This window comes from Labeo rohita, chromosome 8 (assembly GCF_022985175.1).
Source record: "Labeo rohita strain BAU-BD-2019 chromosome 8, IGBB_LRoh.1.0, whole genome shotgun sequence".
Taxonomy (NCBI): Eukaryota; Metazoa; Chordata; class Actinopteri; order Cypriniformes; family Cyprinidae; genus Labeo; species Labeo rohita.
In genome coordinates, this window is record NC_066876.1 from 21245393 (window position 1) to 21266470 (window position 21078).

The 21078-nt window shown below is 34.7% G+C and overlaps 1 protein-coding gene across 4 annotated transcripts in view; it reads left to right on the plus strand.

Annotated features, from left to right (window-relative positions):
* Nucleotides 1–21078, plus strand: part of magixa (MAGI family member, X-linked a) — a 62965-nt gene that overhangs the window by 26307 nt on the left and 15580 nt on the right. For 3 of the 4 annotated variants that reach the window (XM_051116772.1, XM_051116775.1, XM_051116776.1), the window contains exons 7-12: nt 2086–2156; nt 4881–5048; nt 7583–8075; nt 9203–9713; nt 9809–9872; nt 11196–11594. In XM_051116772.1, coding sequence (XP_050972729.1) covers nt 2086–2156; nt 4881–5048; nt 7583–8075; nt 9203–9713; nt 9809–9872; nt 11196–11594 — 1706 coding nt within the window. The remainder of the gene's footprint in view (nt 1–2085; nt 2157–4880; nt 5049–7582; nt 8076–9202; nt 9714–9808; nt 9873–11195; nt 11595–21078) is intronic. The other variant, XM_051116773.1, reaches the window with a different exon arrangement.

Here is a 21078-nt window from a genome sequence, read left to right on the forward strand (position 1 = left end):
TGTCTTTCTTTCTTCAGTGGAAATGAAATGTAAGGTTATTGAGGAAAACATTCCAGGTTTTTTCTCCATATAGTGGACTTCAGCGGTGGCCAATGGGTCGAAGAAAGTTGATGTTGCAAGCATGATTTAGAACATGTTTACATGATTTAACATGTTGTTAGCATGATGTAACATAATTAGCTTGTTGCTTGCATTTGTATAAGCTGGTTACAATGTTGTTAGCATGATTTGACCGTGATTAGCAAGTTACTAGCATGTTGTTAGCATGATTAGCAGTTTACTAGCTTGTTAATAGCCTGATTAGCATGTTGCTAACATGTTTCTAGCATGATTAACATGTTACTAGCATGTTGCTGCCATGTTTCTAACATGATTAACATGTTACTAGCTTGTTGCTAGCATGTTGTTAGCATGATTAACATGTTACAAGCTTGCTGTTAGCATGTTTTAGCATGATTAGCATATTACTAGCATGTTGTTAGCATGATTATCATGTTGTTACCATGTTTCTAGCATGATTAGCATATTACTAGCACGTTGTTAGCATGATTAGCACGTTGCTATTCTGTTTCTAGCATGATTAACATATTTAAACCAGATAAAACCAGTTGATTAAGTAAAAACCAGCTAAAACCAGCCTAGGCTGGTTGTGTAGTCTTAGCTGGTTTAAGCTGAAAATAGCTGGTTTAACCTTGGATGGTCTTTTAGCAGGTCTCCCAGCTTGGCCAGCTAAAAAGTGGCCAAAACCACTTTAAACCACTTTAAAACCAGCCTGGGAGACAAGCCAAAGCAGCCATTTAGCTTAGGCTGGTTTTATCTGTTTTTTTAAGTAGGGAGTTGTCAAGCTTTGCTATAGCGATAAACGGCTTAGATGCACCATAGGTCTCTATGTATAAAAGTTTTCACCTCCTCAATGAAAGTCTATGGGATTTTAGGTGGTTTAATAGTCTGGTTTTCGAAAACCATAAGCCTGATCAGTTAGAAAAGATATAGCACCTAACTTCAGACCAGTCTGAAGGTCTGATCCGAGTTTGGTGTAGCTTTAAAGCTTGGCCTTCTCAAGCCAACTTAATAAGGGTCTTATCTAGCGAAACGATTGGTCATTTTCTAAAAAAAATATTTTATACATTATAACCACAAATGCTCATTTTGCACTAGTTCTGCGATGCACATCCTCGACTTCACACATTACGTAATCATGTTGGAAATGTCATGTGCAGTTAGTTCTTCACGTGTCTACTCCGGTTCAAAAAGGTAGGGCAGGGCAAAAAACTCCATTTCATTTTCTCCTCCAATGTCAAAATTGCCCGACAATGTTGTTTTACCTTTTTTTGTAAGGGCCGGTTGACTTTCTTTGCGTGATTGCTTTGTAAACACTGCCACCTACTTCACACATGATCTTTCCAACGTGATTACATAATGTGTGAAGTTGAGCTAGTGCAAGATGAACATTTGTGGTTAAAAAGTATATACTTTTTTATTTTTTTTAGAAAATGACAGATTGTTTTGCTAGATAAGAACCTTATTCCTCAGCTGGGATCATGTAGAGTCCTTTGAAGCTGCATTGAAACTGCAATTTCGATCTTCAACGCATTGATCCCCATTGAGGTCCACTATATGGAGAAAAATCCTGGAATGTTTTCCTCAAAAACCTTAATTTCTTTTCAACTGAAGAAAGAAAGACATGAACATCTTGGATGACAAGTTCTGGAAGTTAACTAATCCTTTAAATGAAGTTCGCTTAATGGGGTTATTTTGTATTTTTGATGCAATTTGTGTAAAAAAAGGTGACATTTGAAGTTCAAGATGCACGTCAATGAAAAATGTATAATCTTTGCCTTCATCTATGAAAGTTAAGTCAGCTTAATAGGGATATTTTTTTTATATTTGATGCAATTTTGTGTAAAATAAGGGAGACATTTGAACTATGTGGCAGTGAAAAATGCATAGTCTTTGCATTTATCTATGAAAATTAAGCCTACTTAATGTTTATTGCTCTCAGAACTGCTGTTGTATTTCATCTTAAAGTTGCTGATGAAATCTTGTGGGGGAAAAACAGTCTCTCTCATTTCTCTCATTTTTCAGCCATAACTCAAAGACCACAAGCTGGCTGGACCCAAGGACTCAGGGCAAAGAGATTGTCAGCAAGACGGAGTGTGAGTGTATATGTGTGCATGTGTGTGTGAGCTTGGCTGCTCTCCACTTTCTGCCCCCAAACATACTCTCGTTCTCTCTGCAGTCTTCACACAAAGATTAATGACGAACCTTCCTGGAGCCATTTAGCCTTTCTCTCACGCCTTCATCTTATCCCTTGTTTCCTTTGCCTTTCAAACCTTATCCACGAACCCCTCATCTCTCCCCGCTCGCTTTCTCCTCTCATCTCTCTTTTTTCTTTAATGTTATCTATCACTCAAAGCATGCTCTCTTAGATTTGAGAAGGTCATGTCTGCTATCCCTTCTAAGATGAGTGATCTTCGTAAGTCATTATGTCCTTTAGCATGTCTGCAAATACATTAATGTGTGTAAATATCTACAATCTAATTTAATTATGAGAAAAAAAAAGTGTTCAAAATTTGAAGAATAAATAGTGTGTAGTATGTGGGCCATTCTACATTGGTTCAAAGTCATGGAAACATCTTGAAAAAAAAAGTATTTTCCACAAATTTTGTATGTATGTAATTTTGCACAGTTAATTCTCATATTGTATTTTTAAAAAGTTCAGAAATATTTGTTTTCTCCCCAAATTTGTCACTACCGAAACAGTATAATATACGTTTTATAAGAACGGTTATGTTGACCTATTAAGATTTTACTTACGTCTTTCTTGTAAATATATATATATTTTCTCTTTTATTAAAAAGTTTTTAAAGGTAAATCGATAACAATTACGTTTTTAACAATATTTCAAGTGTGATTTATGAGATTTGTTGTATTTTGAATACATTCTTTCTTTGTAAAAGGCCATACTGATTTCAAACTTAAAGAAGTCCACTTCCAAAACAAAGATTCACATATAATGTACGCACGCCCTTGTCATCCACGATGTTCATGTCTTTCTTTCTTCACTCGTAAAGAAATTATGTTTTTTGAGTAAACCATTTCAGCACTTTTGGACTGCTATGGTGCCCCGAGTTTGAACTTCCAAAATGCAGTTTAAATGCAGCAAACGATCCCAAATGCAGTTGTAAATGATCCCGGCTGAGAAAGAAGGGTCTTATCTAGCGAAACGATCGGTTATTTTAATAAAAATAATACAATTTATATATTTTTTAATGTCAAACGCCCGTCTTGTCTTACTATGCCTGGACTGTTTTTTCCGGTTCATGACAGTTACGGTATGTCGACGTATTTTTTTTAAAACAAAAATAACCGATTGTTCTGCTAGATAAGACCCTTCTTCCTCAGCTGGGATCATTTACAACCGCATTTGGGATCATTGAAGCCGCATTTAAACTGCATTTTGGAAGTTCAAAATTGTGGCACCTTATCAGTCCATTATATGGAGAAAAATGCAGAAATGCTTTCCTCAAAAAACATAATTACTTTACGACTGAAGAAAGAAAGACATGAACATCTTGGATGACAAGGGGGTGAGTACATATGTGAATCTTTGTTTTGGAAGTTGACTTCTTCTTTAAGGATTCATTAGTTTAAAAATACATTGAACCAAACACTGTCATATTCCCTTTTGTAACTACCAAAACAATGATGACATGTTTCGGTCATGACTGTTATGGTAGTGACAATTTTTTTTTAACACCCAAATAAACAAAGATGTCACTACCGAAGCTTCACCAAATGTTTTGGTCGTGACTGTTTTGGTAGTAACAATTTTCAATACTTTTGACCTTAGCTCAAAGATACTAATCCGCACACGGTTAGCTAGCGCAGTTCTGAACAGTTGTACACACATGAAAACTAAATGTTATAAAATAACTCCCAAAAAAGTGTTTAATTATAGAAAAATGGTGTTCAGTAGTGACATTCTTTAAAGTTACACACAGATTTTTTAGACTTTTGAACACATTTACCTCACAATGATGTGGCCTATCTGCTCACCATGTAGCTATGAGAAAGACACATAAATAATTCCTGATCATAAATGTAGGGGTATAGTTAAAAGTCTCAGGCAATGGACTGAAACACTGTTTTGGTAGTGGCAAGAAAATGCGGGACACATTTTATTTTATTTTTTTACATAAATTTTTATAATTTACAAAGAAAATATAAAATAAATTTATATATTTTTAGCTTCACTTTTTAAAAAAATCCAAAATACATTTTTAAATATGAAAACGGAATAAAATTCATAAGTAAGTTGAGTTAAAAATAAGTTGATGAGTTGAAATTTAGGGTTAGGGATAGCTACCTCCCATTGCAAGTACCCACTAAATAATGATTTTATATATATTAAGCCTACTGATATTTTAAATATTATTGTGGGTTTCAATAGATAATACAAGGGTCTTAGTAAACATCTAAGATTTGAATACTTAAATGCTTTTTAAATGCATGTTGTTGTTTTTTTGGGTTGTGGTACAGCAATTCTGTAAAGTGGGCCATATACAGTATACTATTGTAAAACCATATGCAGGTTTGAGAAGGTAGTATGCTGCACAATTGGCCAGTACTGCACATTTTAATGTAGAATATAAAAAGTATGTGATTGAACAATTTATACAGAGTATAACCAGTACAGCCCACATCCCAGCAGATGGCACTGTTGTTTAGCAGCTCCATCCTAAAACACTGTAGTGTAGGCGATTAGGCTTAAAGGCATTGTTAAAACTCTGTGGACTTAGCGTCCCATGTGTAAACAGTTACTTTTATGTTTGTTTGTTGTGTGTGTGTGTGTGTGTGTGTGTGTGTGTGCCATTTAGTACCTGCATTCACAGACCAACCATCTGAACTGAAGGGCTATTCCATACACACCCGCCTGTCGAAAGGGCCTCGTGGGTTTGGCTTTAACATTGTGGGTGGCAGTAGACCTCGTGAGTTCCTGCAGGTGTACAGCGTCACTCCTGGAGGCCCGTCTGCACTCAAAACAGGTGAGTTTTAACCCTGTGTCCTTTTTTTAAAAATAAATAAATAAATAACATGGATGCAGCTGGCACCGTATTGTAGTATATAACACCAAGCTGGCACTGTATTGGCACTGTATAACACCAACCACACAAAATACTAAAAGCAAATTATAATAGGGACTACTAAAATTTAATTCTAAACTTTTTACGGCATGTTCCAGTGGTGGGTAAATTGAGGCATAAATATTTCTTAATAGTCATGTAAATATACTACTGTGTTTTTATTATTAAAATTATTATTATTATTATTATTATTCAGTAAAGCTGTAAAAATGTCCTAAAGGGCTATTTTTATGTTAAATTGCTTATATGACACTTTACACAGGCATATTCAGGAATATTATGGTCTTGTGTATTATTATTTTTCAGTAAAGCTGTTTTGTTATTTTTAAGGGGAACAAAAATTACAGTATTTTTTTATATTACATTTTTAATTAATTTTTAAATATTATTTTTTATATTAAATTGTGTGTATATATATATATATATATATATAATTAAATTCCCTCAATATGACATTTTGCACAGGCATATTCAGGAAGGCATCAGCTGTAAATGAGCTAATGTAAGCTGATGTAAATGATGTTTAATGTTTTTATTAGGCTACTTTTATTGTGATTCCACAATGAGAACAATTAAAAATTTTAATAGAAATGTGGTGAAATAAAAAAAAAAAAAAAAAGAACTGAGGATTTTCCTGTATGCCGCATTCTTATTACCCTGGCAACACGAGTGTTCTCTTTTGGAAACAGCTTCTGTGGCTTCTGCTTTTTGTTGCTTCTGTATAAATCTGCAGTACAGGAGATGGCACTTCAACGGTCAGTTCTTTAAATATTTATAGATTTATGACAGATATAATAATTTAATAACACACACAGATTTGTGCAGGGGGCTCTTAAGGACGTTGTGAATCATATGTGATGTAATGGTACTGCTGACTTTAACATCCTCTTTTTATGCTTGGAAGACAAAAAGCCCCATAGATCTGGATTTAAGTCAGATCATTTATAGATGGCAGAAAAACCAGCGGAGAGAAAAGGATCGGATGGATAAAAGATAGATTTTACCACGGGAGCATGAGCTGTTTGCTTTTCTGCTCTTCCTATCCTTTAATCTATCCCTCCAATCCTCACTTTTATTTTAGGCAGGAAATCCCTTGACAGTCTTTCTCTCTCTCTCTGGATTAGATTAGTGTGTGTGTGTGTGTATTTGGTGATTTGGAGGGTTTCATGGTTTGAATCTGCTCATCTGCTCTTAATCCAGATGGGGCTGTAGGTTTTAATCTGCTTGTCTCTTACACACAACACTGTCCACTCACGTGTACTAACAAACCCACGCACACACACTCACTTATCCTTAAAGGGGTCACATGGTACCTTAAAAGAAACCCTTGTGATTGTCATTTTTGTTTCAAACAGTTTTTGTTTTTAGTTAATTTTAGTTGATGCATTCTTTTTTTATTGATTGAGGTCAGACTGTAATGATCAGAAATCCTGTTAAAACTACCTTCGTCCTCTCGTTTCTAACATTAGTTTCAATAAATTGTTTTTTGGAACTGGCAGGAAGTTTTAAAAGTTACAGCAGGTTTTCATTGTACATAGAATTTCTTAAAGGGGACATCAGATGCCCGTTTTCTGCAAGTTGGTATGATTTTTTTAGGGTTTTCATTAAATGTCTGCCACATACTTTGCTTAAAATTCTTCAAAGGTCGTGTAAAGCGACACCCTTTTTACCTTGTCAAAATCAGCGCTGTTCACAGCGAGCCATTTCAGTGCATGTCTCTTTAAATGATAATGAGCTACTGCTCACCCCACCCCTCTTTTGCATTTTTGGTGTATTCTGTGGTGCATTACCATTAAAAACAAAACAGAGGATGGGAATATGCTAATATGGGACAGTTTGTCAGCGGTCGTGGGCGGGGCCTGAGCAGTATGACGTCATACTGTATGCAAGCACCAAGTGAATTTTCATTCAATATCCCCTTTAAACTTCCTCATTATATGAACACTTCAATACTTGTACTCAAAACATGAGAATCTGATTTCCCATGGACCCTGGACCACAAAACCAGTCATAAGAAGCACTGTTATATTTGTAGCAGCAGCCAAAAATGCACTGTATGGGTCAAAATTATTGATTTTTCTTTTATGCCAAAAATCATTAGGATATTAAGTAAAGATCATGTTACATGAAGATATTTTGTAAATTTCTTTCTGTAAATATACCTTTGGACATCTTAAAAAGGCATCTTTTTTCTAAATATTTAGATTTTTTTTCGCACCCTCAGATTCCTGATTTTCAAGTGGTTGTATCTTGGCCAAATACGTCCTATCCTAATAAACCATACATCACTGGAAAGCTTTATTCAGCTTTCAGATAATGTATAAATCTCAATTTTAAAAATTGACTCTTATGAATGGTTTTGTGTTTCGGGGTCACATATGTGTAAATGACATAAATGACATAAATGTTTCTCTCTCTGTCTCTCTCTTTCTCAGCGGACATCCTAGTGTACATCAATGACTCGTGTGTGCTGGGTCTGTCCCATAAAGAGGTTGTAGAAATGCTGAAATCCGTCCCCATGGGTCACAGCGTGGACGTTGTTCTTCGTCGAGGTTACCCTATGCTTTACAACCCTGATGGCTGTCCTAAAACCAGCCTCGCCTCCCCTTCTGACCCAACGAGTGCCAATCCTGCGGCCCCCGGTTCTGCTCAAACCCAGGTGCAACATCCTGATGGACACCAGACTGGCTTAGTGAACCTCAACCGCTCCATGTCCCACCACAACAACTTCTACCCCCGCATGCAGAAAGAAGCCTTGGATGCTAATGGGAACACAGCACCCCAGCCTTCATACGCAATGGCCAATGGGAATGGAGTGGGAGGGACTATAGGGATGGGGGCAGTGCCTTCTTCAAATGGCCCTCCCCCATCAGAACGAATGAGCTCCAGTCATAGCGATACGGAGGTCAGCTCTGTTGTCACGCGCAGGTAACCAGAATGGCATTTCAGACTGGTTGAATTATTATCATTGTTATTAGTAAATAACCATGTTCATTCATGATTGTGATCAAGGTTGTAATATTATTACTACTAATAATAATATACTACTGCTAATAATTATTAAAAAATGTATTATTGTTGTTGTTGTTGTCAGTAATAATAATAATAATAATAATTAATTAACACATTGTAATAATATAATTAAATAATAATAATAATAATAATAATATAACCATGTTTATTTATGGTTATTAATAATAATTATAATTAATGAACCTGTTTGTATTATTATTATTGTTGTTGTTGTTGTTGTTGTTGTTGTTGTTGTTGTTGTTGTTGTTGTTGATGATGATGATGATGATGATGATGATGATAATAATAATAATAATAATAATAATAATAATAATAATAATAATTATTATTATTATTATTATCATTAATGAACATGTTGGTGAAAATATAAATTAATAATAATTATATATAACCATGTTGGTTCAATAATCATTAATGAACTTGCTTGTGATATTATTATTATTATTATTATTATTAATATTGTTGTTGTTACTATAACCATGTTAAGATATTAATAATTAATAATAATGATTATTATTAGCATCATAGTTTTTTACATAATATTAATATTAATAAATCATTAACAAACATGTTTGTGAAATTATTAATATTATTGCTATAATTATTATATAACAATGTTTATTATTATTATTATTATTACTATTATCAGTGTTGTTGTTAATAATAATAATATAGAACCATGTTTGCTCATGATTATTAAAAATAATTATCATTAATGAAATTGTTTGCAATATTATTATTTATTATTATTATTATAACCATGTTTATTATCATTATAATCATGCTTATTCATGATTTGTATTTATAAATATGGTAATTAGTAATAATAAGTATAAATAATAATAAGTAATATTAGTATTAAGTAATATTATTTTTTTAATACAATTAATAAACATTGTAATAATAATAATAATAATAATAATATCATGTATAATAATGACCATGTTCATTAATAATTATTACAGTAATATTTTGCATTTTATTATTTTATTGTTATTGATGCTGTTTCACTCTCCATCTAGAGCTTCCCTAGTCCGAAGCTACAACAACAACTCTCTTCCAGCTCCTTCTCACGCCCATCACAGTTCCAAGTCTTCCGAGAGCGATCTCTCCTCCGCTGCGCTCCCGCTGCCCCAGCCCGAGGTGGGTCCTGCCGCCCCGCCAGGAGCGCCCAGCACCCAGCGGCCTCCAATGCCCCAAACATCTCTTGCTGTTGCACCCCCAACCGAACACCCACCCTGTGGTTTCAACGGGTGTCCAGCCAACAATCCCCCGCGACCTCTTCCGGGTGGCCTAGGGTCCCCCGGAGCCCCAGGTGGGGTAGGCTGTGGGGGAGGGGGTGAGCTGGTACCTGTGGCCTTGGGCAGGAGTGAGGGAGGGGGTATGGGTTTCAGTGTGACGGCTGGGGGGCAGGGAGGGCAGCTGGCAGTGGTGAAGAGAGTCTGGGACAGACGACAATGCCACTCCTTACAGCCAGGGGATGCTATTATTAAAATCAACGGCGCTGATGTGCAGAGCCTCAGCTTCGCACAGGTAGTTCATTAACTCTCTGGCTCTCTTTATAAAGCTCTTCCTTTATTAAACTTCCATATTTGATTCCTTGCATATGAACCTTTTCATATGAACAGGTACAGCGAGTGCTGCAAGAACATACCAAACAGGGTGAGGTGGTCTTACTGGTTTACAGAGGAGGTGAGTAAATCATTTGTAATATACCATTTGTGACCCTGTACCACAAAACCAGTCTTAAGTAGCACGGGTATATTTGTAGCAATAGCCAAAAATACATTGAATGGGTCAAAATTATTGATTTTTATTTTATGCCAAAAATCATTAGTATATTATGTAAAGATCATGTTCCATAAAGATATTTTGTAAATTTCCTACCATAAATATATCAAAACTTAATTTTTGATTAGTAATATGCATGTCTAGAAACTTAATTTGGACAACTTTAAAGGCAGTTTCTCAATATTTAGATTTTTTTTGCACCCTCAGATTCCAGATTTCCAAATAGTTGTATCTTGGCCAGATATTGTCCTATCATAACAAAACATACAACAATGGAAAACTTATGTATTCAGCTTTTAAAAATGGACAAATATGACTAGTTTTGTGGTCCAGGGTCACATAACAAAATAATACAAAATAAAATACTTGTCCACTTTGATGTCAAGGTCACTTTAAAATTTTGTATTATTTAATCTAAATAAATTACAAATGAAACACTAAAAAACTAAATGTATCATAAATGCTAGAGAGATTTAAAAGATTACATTCAAATTATTTAACATTTATTACTGTTATTAGTTATTAGTTATAGTTATTATTGTTTATTCATGTTTTAATGGTATTTTAACAATGTCAATTAAGTATAATTGTGCAATTGCATACAAACCATAGATAAAAAAAGTAAAATAAAATAAAATAGAATGTGTAATATGTTAATTATAACACTATAAAGGAAAACAATGAAGTACAAACAAATGTCTAATATAAAAAAATATATATATAATACATATAGTCATATAAGTAGGGTGTGTAAAATTGTTTTTTTTTTTTTTTTTTTGTAATTTACATTTTATATCATAGTCAATCTAAATGTGAATTTAAATATCCAGTTACATTTAAAAATATCAAATTTAAATATCAAATATTTATAAATATCAAATAAATAAAACAATAAAAATATTGTCTATTATTTTATATTATATTGTATTATATTATTTAAGATTCAAGATTTGTCATGTACACAGTTATATAGAGAATATATAACGATTAAATATATATATATATATATATAATTCAAATGTAATATAATATAATAAAATATAATGCAAGTCGATGACCTCACATTAATTATTTATATATTTATGATTAATAATTTTTATATTTATTATGATTTCCATATCAAGTCAAGTAAAATAACTCATTTTATATCACACATTTATTATCATCACACAGAACACCATACATCCTGCATCTATCACCCATCATTATCCTGTTCTCTCTCAGGTTCTCTTTGCTCCCCAGGCTCCCCAAATGCCTATAAGAGACCTCCTCCCTCCCTGGGCACCCCTGATCTAACCTCACCCTCCTCCGATGGTGCTGTGCCCAGCCAGAGCACCCTCTCTCCCTCCTCGCCCTGCGGTGACCTCCCCAACCTGGTCCAAAGCACCAGCTTCCTGGACTCAGTGCCCGTGACCTTGACCCTGGAGCCCCGGGACTGGATAGGAGTCGAGGACGGACCTGCTCAGTGGAGCCGTACTGCTCCCTCGAATCTCGGCGCAGTATCTAAAAGCCATGTAGACACGAGGGGAGCCATCTCTTCCAGAGCGATGGAGGTAGAATTGAGACGGAGACCAGGAGAAGGATTCGGGTTTGTCATCGCATCCCAGGACGTAATGAATGGAAGTAAGTACAGACTGGGTATCATCTGCATTCATGATTTCTGACCAGTGACCTTGTGACCTTTATTTTATCTTTATCGGTATTTGGAAGCAAAAACGTTATTTATAGCAAATTCAGGGCTGTGGAAATATATCTTTCTTACTGTCTGCATAAAGTAATTATCACATAGGGAGAGAGTATGTAATTCTGCTTTGTTCCATGTTTGGAGAGCAGGTGAACTGTAAGAAAATATTGTCAAGAAAAAGGGCATTTTACCCCTCTAAGCATGTTGGTCAGCTGAGTCATGCCATTATGCAATATGCATGTGCACAAAAAATCTCTAATTAGCAGACTAAGTATGATTTCTTTCACTTGATTTGAGGCTTTGCTGATTAGAGTTTTTCACTCTCATTTTTAAGATGTTTCCAGTTGTGTTTTTTATTAGTTTTAAAAGGGTCATGAGCTGCCTTTTTTATTTTGTACTGTTCTTTGAGGTCCACTTATAATGCTATCAAGATTTTTACATGAAAACAATCATAATTCAGAAGTAATAGGCTATTTTCTGTCCTGTTTTGACCCCTCTCATCAAAACACTTGAATAGGCATGGCGGATTGTAGACTCGGAAGTAAATGCCCACTGCTAGGATTGGTTAACAGTTGTGTATGTTTGACAGCCTACATCCTTCATAGATGGGCTCTGTAATTCAGGTTTCAAATGCAGAAATACTCAGTACAAATCCAACTATCTGTAATAACAGACTAAGTAATAGTGACCACGTACTAAAAACAGTTACTCACACTTGTGTGATGCGTCATTAATATTGGATTCTATATAGTCAACATGGCATCGTCTTTTATTTTCAATCTTTCTAAAAATCCTGTGTCAAATTGTGCCATGTTTGTAAATGAATCTATGGTAAAATGAAGTGAGCAAAGGACCGAGTTACTGACGCGGTCTGGATCTTCATTAAAGATAAGTTCATCCACTCTTTTGTAATGTTGGGATTAGCAGGAAGGCAATGCAGAAACTGTTTTTCCACAACTTGGCACTGCACAGCGTTTTGTTGATTCGGAACCATCTTTATTGTTTGTTTTCTGCATAGACCTGTGTTTGCCGCTCTCGTTATTTACGCTACATGTTTGATTCGTAGGGCGAGGCGAAACAGGAAGTGATGTAGAATTAGGCATTGATCTTCTTTTGCGGAGGTGGTGTTTAGTCACCACGTCATGAAGTGGCACATTCCACAACCTGTTGTTTTGGCCTCTTATATGCATGGAAGCCCGTTTCCGCCACTGAATAAAAAATAAAAAAGGTAACTGCAATACTTTCTCACGATTCTGACTTTTTCTCTCACAATTTTGAGTTTACATCTCGCACTTTTTTTCTCAGAACTGTGAGATTTAAACACACAATTGCGAGTTATAAAGTCAGAAATGCGGGATATAAACTCACAATTACGAAAAGAATTTTTTTTTCTCAGAATTATGAGATACAAACTCACAATTGTGAGTTATAAAGTCCATTTCTGAGGAGAAAAAAAGACTGATATGTTCACAGAATTGCGAGTTTATATCTCACAATTCTGACTTTCTAACTCACAATTGCAAGTTTATATCACACAATTCTGAGAAAAAAGTCGCAATAACATTTCTACATTTTTTTTTAATTCAGTGCCGGAAACAGGCTTCCATATATATGTCAAAAGATCAAGGGAATTTTGATTTCTCAGTTCATGACCTCTTTAAATGTACATGTATGATTTGTACCTCACTGCTCTAAATGTTGAGGAGGAAAGATTGTACTATAAATGTAAGATAAGTTGAAGTCCAAATGAGGTCACGCTTTGTTTCTAGCAGTTCTTGTAGTTGTGAAACGACAAATGGAACAGTTTCCTGAGTGCACAGTTTTTCCTGTTTTCTTTCTTTCTTTTTTTTCTTGTGCATTGTCCTTTGTTCAGCTGTTTAGTAGTTCAGTACTTGTTCACTGTTATTTGGGTCTTATTGTTTCTTCTGTAACACAGAGATTTCCAAGAAAGAACCACTGACATTTGTCTGTTTATAGTGCCTAATAGTAATTGATGATCGTTACTATAATATTATAACACCGGCAATGGCTCAGTGATGCAAGATTAGATGCAATAAGATGCTATTTACACTAAGGCTGATGATACACAGGGCAACTCTTTGAGCAATTTTTTTTTAAGCGATGTTACTTGGACTCGTTTCCATTGAGAATTTATAGTAAATTTCTGGATAATTTAGATCAGTCTTGGGCCCTGTGTCTCACCTGGTTGCCCGTTGACAACAAAATTGCCCAAAGTTGCCCAGCAACATTGCTCGAAAACTTGCCCCTTGTATCATCAGCCTAAGTTGAAATAGTGTATTTTCTTAGCAATAGGTACTATTTACATCAAGTGCAAATAGCGGTGGATTTTATTTACACTGACTGCAAATAGCAATCTATTCTACTTGGTATTTAACAAATAACAGTATTTTCTTTGCAATAATATTAGTTAGTTGCTTTTTATACTACTTAATGAAACTGGCTGAAAGTGGATATTATACCTCTGTATTGCAGTACTTTATAAAACTATATTCAGTAATAACATATTGAGTGTAAATTATCATTTTTATTAAAACTATTACATGAATGCTGGCTTATGGGAAAATAAAGTCCTCCGTGCACCTACCCCTACCCCTAACCCTAACCGATAAACACCTGTGAGGTACTTTAGTTACACTTTTCAATTATTTCCTTAATTTTATTGAAAATAATCGAACTTGGGTCGATTGTGTCAAAAAGTCACTGCTACATGCTTTACCACCTACACCACTGGAGCTGTTGTTTAGTTGGCGTCTTTTGTGATGTTGTAATGTTGACTAACTACATGAGTCCATTATGCCCTTATTATTTTTAGTTGTAACATCCAAATTTCCACTGGACTTAAGTTGTGGAAACATTTGTGCCTTCAGCAAAATTATATACAGTTGAAGTCAAACGTTTACATACACCTTGCAAAATCTGCAAAATGTTAAATTTACCCTGGTCTTCAAGTTTTCACCCCCTGGCTCCTAATGCATTGTTTTTTCCTTCTGAAGCATCAGTGAGCATTTGAACCTTCTGTAATAGTTGCATATGAGTCCCTCATTTGTCCTTAAGTGTGAAAAGATGGATTTCAAAATCATACAGTCATTGTTGGAAACGGTTCATATAAACAAAAATGCTGAAAAACCAAAGAATTTGTGGGACCTGAAGGATTTTTCTGTAGAACAGTGGGGAGTTCAACTGTTCAGGACAAACAAGGGTCTCATGAACAACTATCACTAAACAAACAAAATATATATATAAATTATATATAATGTATATATATATATATTATATATATAATTTTATATATATATATTGTTTGTTTAGTGATAGTTGTTCATGAGACCCTTGTATTAATAAATATATTAATAAATATATTAATTTTTTATATATATATATATATATATTAATATATTTATATAATATATAATATATTTATAATACAATTAACAAATAAAACTATTATTTTCTCTTGTGGGCTATATTTAATATCTTATATAGGACATTACTAAATAAAAAATAACATGCATTTTGTATGATCCCTCTTATTTTGGTAAAATAATTAACTATCTTTGCAGATTCTTCAAGGTGTATGTAAACTTTTGACTTCAATTGTATATTTAAAAAAAATTGAAATAGATCAAAGTATCAACCAAATTTCTATTATGGATGATATCATTTATTAAAGATTTGCAGTTGAATCAAATATGTACACTCGTAAAAATAAATAGCAGATCTTTCAAATATTTGGCCATTTATCAGAAACAGAAATCCTCTGTAACATTCTAGCATTATGTCTTTACTGTTGTTTTAGATTAAAATGCATCCTAGTATTGCTTTCAATATAAAAAAATCTTAGCCCAACCTTTAAACAGTAGTGTATATGTGTGTGTGTGTTGTTATAAATCCAAATGTATGGTTTTAAATATCACACACTTTCCTTCTCATGATGCTTGTTTTGTGAGAGGATTCAGTATAGTATTAAATCGCTCTTATTTGCTTTCACTCACTATCCCTCCCTCCCTCCCTTCCTCCCTCTCTCTCTCTGCACTCTTTCACCCTCTCCCCCTCTCTCTTTTCCCCAGTTCAGTTTTGTCAGTGCAAGCGTCCTCTCCTCTAAGGAAAAAAACACCTGAACAGTCATTCTTTTCTCCATTTCTTCACTGTTTTGTAACATTATATGTAGATTAAAGTCTCAGTGTCAGTGGAATTCTCTGGATTTGAAGCTGGATTTAGAAACTCTATCAGGACAACATGCTGGAAAGGCTTCAGTCTGCCCTGAAAACGGTGAAGGACGCAAAACGTAAATACTATCTTACCTCTCTTATAATATCTGTATTCTGCTTAATTATTGACCTTGGTACTGTTTACTTTACAAACAAATTAATGGTCTGCAGCTGTATCTAGTTCAGTGGTGATTTAGTGGATTTTCCTGGAACATGTGTTTCCTAAAGCTTCATGATTTGTTTGTTTGAACTGAGATTCAGGTGCATGGGAACAGTTTGTTCATGTGGGAGAGAACAGGATGCGTGTTTTGTATGTGTTGCATTGTATCCGTAGGCTTTGAGCTCTCCAGGATAGTTCTTCTGAAGTGTTCCCCTTCTGATTACATCGGGACTTTTCATACTTCAGAGCGTCCTGGGGTTCACCTGGGCTCTCACATGCCTGAAATATTTCCAGTGGCAGTGCCAATGAAAGACTTAATTCTTCTGTGATGTGTTGGACCAGTGAACAAAGGCTCATCCACACTGTAAAAGGGTCCAAATCTCTGCTAACATACTTCAATAACAATGAACAGAAAAACAAACTTTGGCATAATGAAAAATATCATTCACATTTACAAAAAAGGTGTCAAAAATACCACGATACTACTTTTTTCCACATGGAACCATAGTGTTAACAAATTTTTCACTGTTTTATGATGTCTTTTCATCATAAAAACATTTCTAGTAGTACCATGGTACAATGATATGCCATAGTATTTACATGGTACTGCCATGGTACAATGAAGCATGTTGAAATATTTGGTAAATTTTTGTAAATGTTAAAAATGGTGACTTGATATTCTTTGGACATGGTATCACTTTCCATTACAAAAAAAATACTGTGGTATAAATATGAGCAAATGATAGTATCCCACAGCAATACTATAGTATTGTGAAATTTAAAGGTGCTAAAATTCATGTACTCTAGTATTTATATGGAACTCAAGGGTATTTTGGTACCCATGGCACTTTTTGGTCTTTTTTAAGTGTTAGATATGGTGCTTCGATATTCTTTGGATATGGTATTACCATATTTTTGTGTATGGTTTATACATTAGAAAATGTACTGTGGTAGTACAATGATGGTATCACATGGTAATACTATAGTATTTTAAAGATTACCAAGGTACTACAATTGATTTACTATAGTATTTACATGGTGTTGCCACGGCACAAATCCCAATAAGCCCATGGCACCATGATATTACTAGTTTTTAGCATTCTTTGACCATGGTAGCATATTTTTGGACTGTCTGCCATGGTAATCTTTGCAATTTGTTGCAGTACCATACCATAACACATGTATATAGTCTACATATAGCGATATATCTCTATATTTTATATTTTCTGTCAGTTACATTATTACTGTTATGAGCTGCTTACCCTGAAAATCTTATCATGTGTGTGAGATCATCTACATGAAGTCATTTGTTGAGAATGTGCAGTGTGTGTGTGTGAGACAGAGAGAGTGAGAAACTGTGCTCAATATGAGATTGTCTGTATCTTATCTGTATCCTCTCTATGTGCAATATCCTTAAGGCGTTGTCTTATGCCCGTTTCCATTTTTCAGAGGAGCGAGTTGTTCTGGGGTCAGCTGATGCTGTTTCGTGAAGCTTAGCTGTGTTAACAGACATCGCAAGTTCTGGATCATTGGTTGAGCACATTTTCTCAATGTCATGTGATGTTTTGCGTTGTTCATTTTAGTGCATATTTACATGCCAGGACTAATGAGCTGGATACGATTAAATATTAAACAGATGGTTGGCTTTGCATCTTTTTCCCTGAAGGGATTGTATGTGGATATTTGAATGTTTATGATACGTTTTGCTTTTGTTGAACATGTGTTGTGGATCTCTTTAGATAGAATGTGTGTAATCAGTTTGTTCTGTGCTGGATACTCTAAGGCTGTCTTAAACGAAGTTTCAATGCAGTTACTGTATCATTTGCTGTTGTTTACAGCAGTGTTGGTGATTGTTTGTTTCTGTAGGGTCAGCCTGATGTAAATGGAGTGTTTTGGGTCTGATGCGTAGTCACCATTAGCTTTAATGCTGTGATCTGCATCTGTGTGTTTCAGTTTTGTAATGTATGCTTGTATGAAATTTTTTTTTTTTTTTGCTTGTTTTTTGCTCCGTGTTTTTAAAGATAGAAAAGAATCAATACATGCTTAGTCAAATGTTATATCACATCAGGGTGAGTAAATTGTGATAGATTTTTTATTTATGGATGAACTGTTTTTTGATGAAAACTTCAGACATTTCTTCACACTGAGAATACTGTACTTTTATATAATATAAATTGAGACCTGGATTGCAAATTTAATCCAGGCACATGTGACACAAATTGTGCTCTATATCTGTTGTTTTTCATTCATTCACTGGTCATGCACTCACTGAATCATTTACTCGTTGGTCACTGAAGGGTAGTGTCAGTGCATTAAGTATACAAATGTTAGAAAATGAGGAAGTAATCAGTTTTGAAGTTAAAGACCTTGGTTTGTTAAGCAGTGGTTCCATTCATTGAACATTCAGAAACAGATTAAACATCTATTTTCATTTCTTTTTTTTTTAAGTTATATTTATGGGCTTTTTATACCTTTATTGTGAGAGGACAGTGGAGAGCTGACAGGAAAGTACTGGGAGGAGAGATGGGAGCAGGATCAGCAAAGGACCTCGAGGCAGGTTTCGAACTCGGGTCACCGTGTCGTGACATGTAACATTAAGGCTATGGGTGCAGACTATATTAATTTCTAATTAGGTTTTCAATTTCTGAACCACCAGAAGTTAAATATATTATGTTATAATTATAATTAAAACTGAAGTGTATAATTTAAAATGGAATAACAAAAAGAATACAGACTTTATAAACATATTTCCTTAAATACTTCCCCTCTTTGCTATTGGCTGGCTGATTAGATGGCCATGACCCCCAGCTCACACTATTGCCTGAAATGTTATCAGGTTGGTTGGAACATTGTTTGTTGCCAGGTCTGCGATTTTCTCGTGAAATTGGGCTTTCTTAACTGATCCCACAGGTTAATGGGTCGTTGTATGTTTTTCCTAATTTTTTTGATAATTTGTTTTGATACATAAATAAGCTTTCCATTGACATATGGTTTGTTATGATAGGATAATATTTGGCTGAGATACAACTATTTAAAAAATCTGAAATCTGAGGATGCAAAAAAACATCTAAATAATGAGAAAATCTTTCTTAGCAAAGCATGTTCCTAATCAAAAATTAAGTTTTTATATACTTGCAGTAGGACATTAACAAAATATCTTCATGAAACATGATCTTTACTTAATATCCTAATAATTTTTGGCATAAAAAAATCTGTAATTTTCACCCATAGAATGTATTTTTTGCCATTTCTACAAATATACCTGTGCTACTTACGACTGGTTTTGTGGTCCAGGGTCACATATTGCATAAAGTATATTTGACTGAGACGCTTGTACTGAAAACTTTTGTATTCAATCAATGATAAAACCGCGGTATATGTTAAAAGTTAGTTCATTTCCAGAATAAAAATTTCCTGATAATTTACTCACCCCAACTCTCCAGAGTGGACTTCAGTTGTGGCCAACGTCTTAAGAGTGCAAATTGGAGTTTTTAATGCAGCTTCAAAGGGCTCTACACAATCCCAGCCAAGGAATAAGGATCTTATCTAGCAAAACCATCAGTCATTTTCTAAGAACAAAATACATATATACTCTTTAACCACAAATGTTCATCTTGCATTGAGGTGAGGTCGGGCTGGTGCAAGACAAACATTTGTGTTTAAAAAATATATTGTTTTAAAATGACTTGATCATTTCGCTAGATAAGACACTTATTTCTTGTCTGGGATTGTGTAGATCCCTTTCAAGCTGCATTGAAGCTGCAGTTGGGACCTTCAACCTGTTGACCACCATTGAAGTCCACTATGGAGAAAAATAGCTGTGTTTATGATCACTACAATACTGGTTTTCAACACTGACTGTAAAATATGTACTTTAAGTATGGAGTTTTTGAGTTGTGATATTTGGGATATGGTCATTGGTCTACATTTGGGCTATTTATTATTAGCCATTGGGCTAGTTTTGATTACACAGACCTGGCAACCCTGCTTATTTAGGAAATCAACCTAACAATGGCCTATAGTTATTCTGTAGTAAGTTTACTTAAAGATGAAGTGTGTCATTTCAAATGGAATCGTAAATATACTGTTTGTGTAACTGTTTTTGATTTCCCCCTCTCTGCCATTGGCTGGCTGTTCAGATAGTCCCGCTGAAAACCTATGCTATTGATTGAACTGTTGTCAGGCTGGTTGGAATGTTCAAACAAACACAAGACTGTTTTGAAAGTATTTTTCTGTACATGCATCTGCACAAGAAACTGAAATAGGGGAAAGTATATTAACACAACTCTTCAGCTTTAATAACAATAGAAGCCTATAGGAGTTCACCAAAAGTCAGGTAAACGTGTGCGTGTGTTTTTCTGACATGTGACGAAAGGTCATAATCTCAGCATGAGTCCTTCTGTTCTCTACTCTGCATGAGGAGTTTTGTTAGAGCGCTGCAGCCATCCACTCTCGACCCCCGCGTGAACTCGGCTTCCACAACACGCAAAACCTCTGTTCTTCCCGCCGAACCCTGTGGTGTGTGTAAAACTAGGCTCTCATACGGCTCATTGGCTCGCGGTTCAGAGGAAATCTGCCCGGACGTGAAAATAACAGAGGCTCATGAATAAAAGTGGAGGAGAACAGAAACAAGGTGTTTTGTAAAAGTTCTGAAGCGCAGCGACCCAGTTATTTCACATGTTTAAAGAGTAGTTAAAGTTTTACCCGTGCTTGTGTTTTGGACTTGTTCGTGTCAGTGTTGAATTGTTGACGTATTCAAAATATTGAACGTGTTTTTGTTTAAAATCAATATATAATACATTTGTGCTCTATTACTATTACTAACATATATAGTTTTTTATTTCCAGTACGAAACCTATAGAAAATGCCTTTTTCAGTACTCTAGTGTGTTATAGGCTATAAAAAGCATGCATGTCTTTCTCTGTGTCATTTATAATAGTGTGGATTTATGATTATGAGAAGTGTTTGATAACAGTTATGTAACAAGCACTATATACCTTTATGAAGCCAAAATACTCTGATGTTCAGTAACTA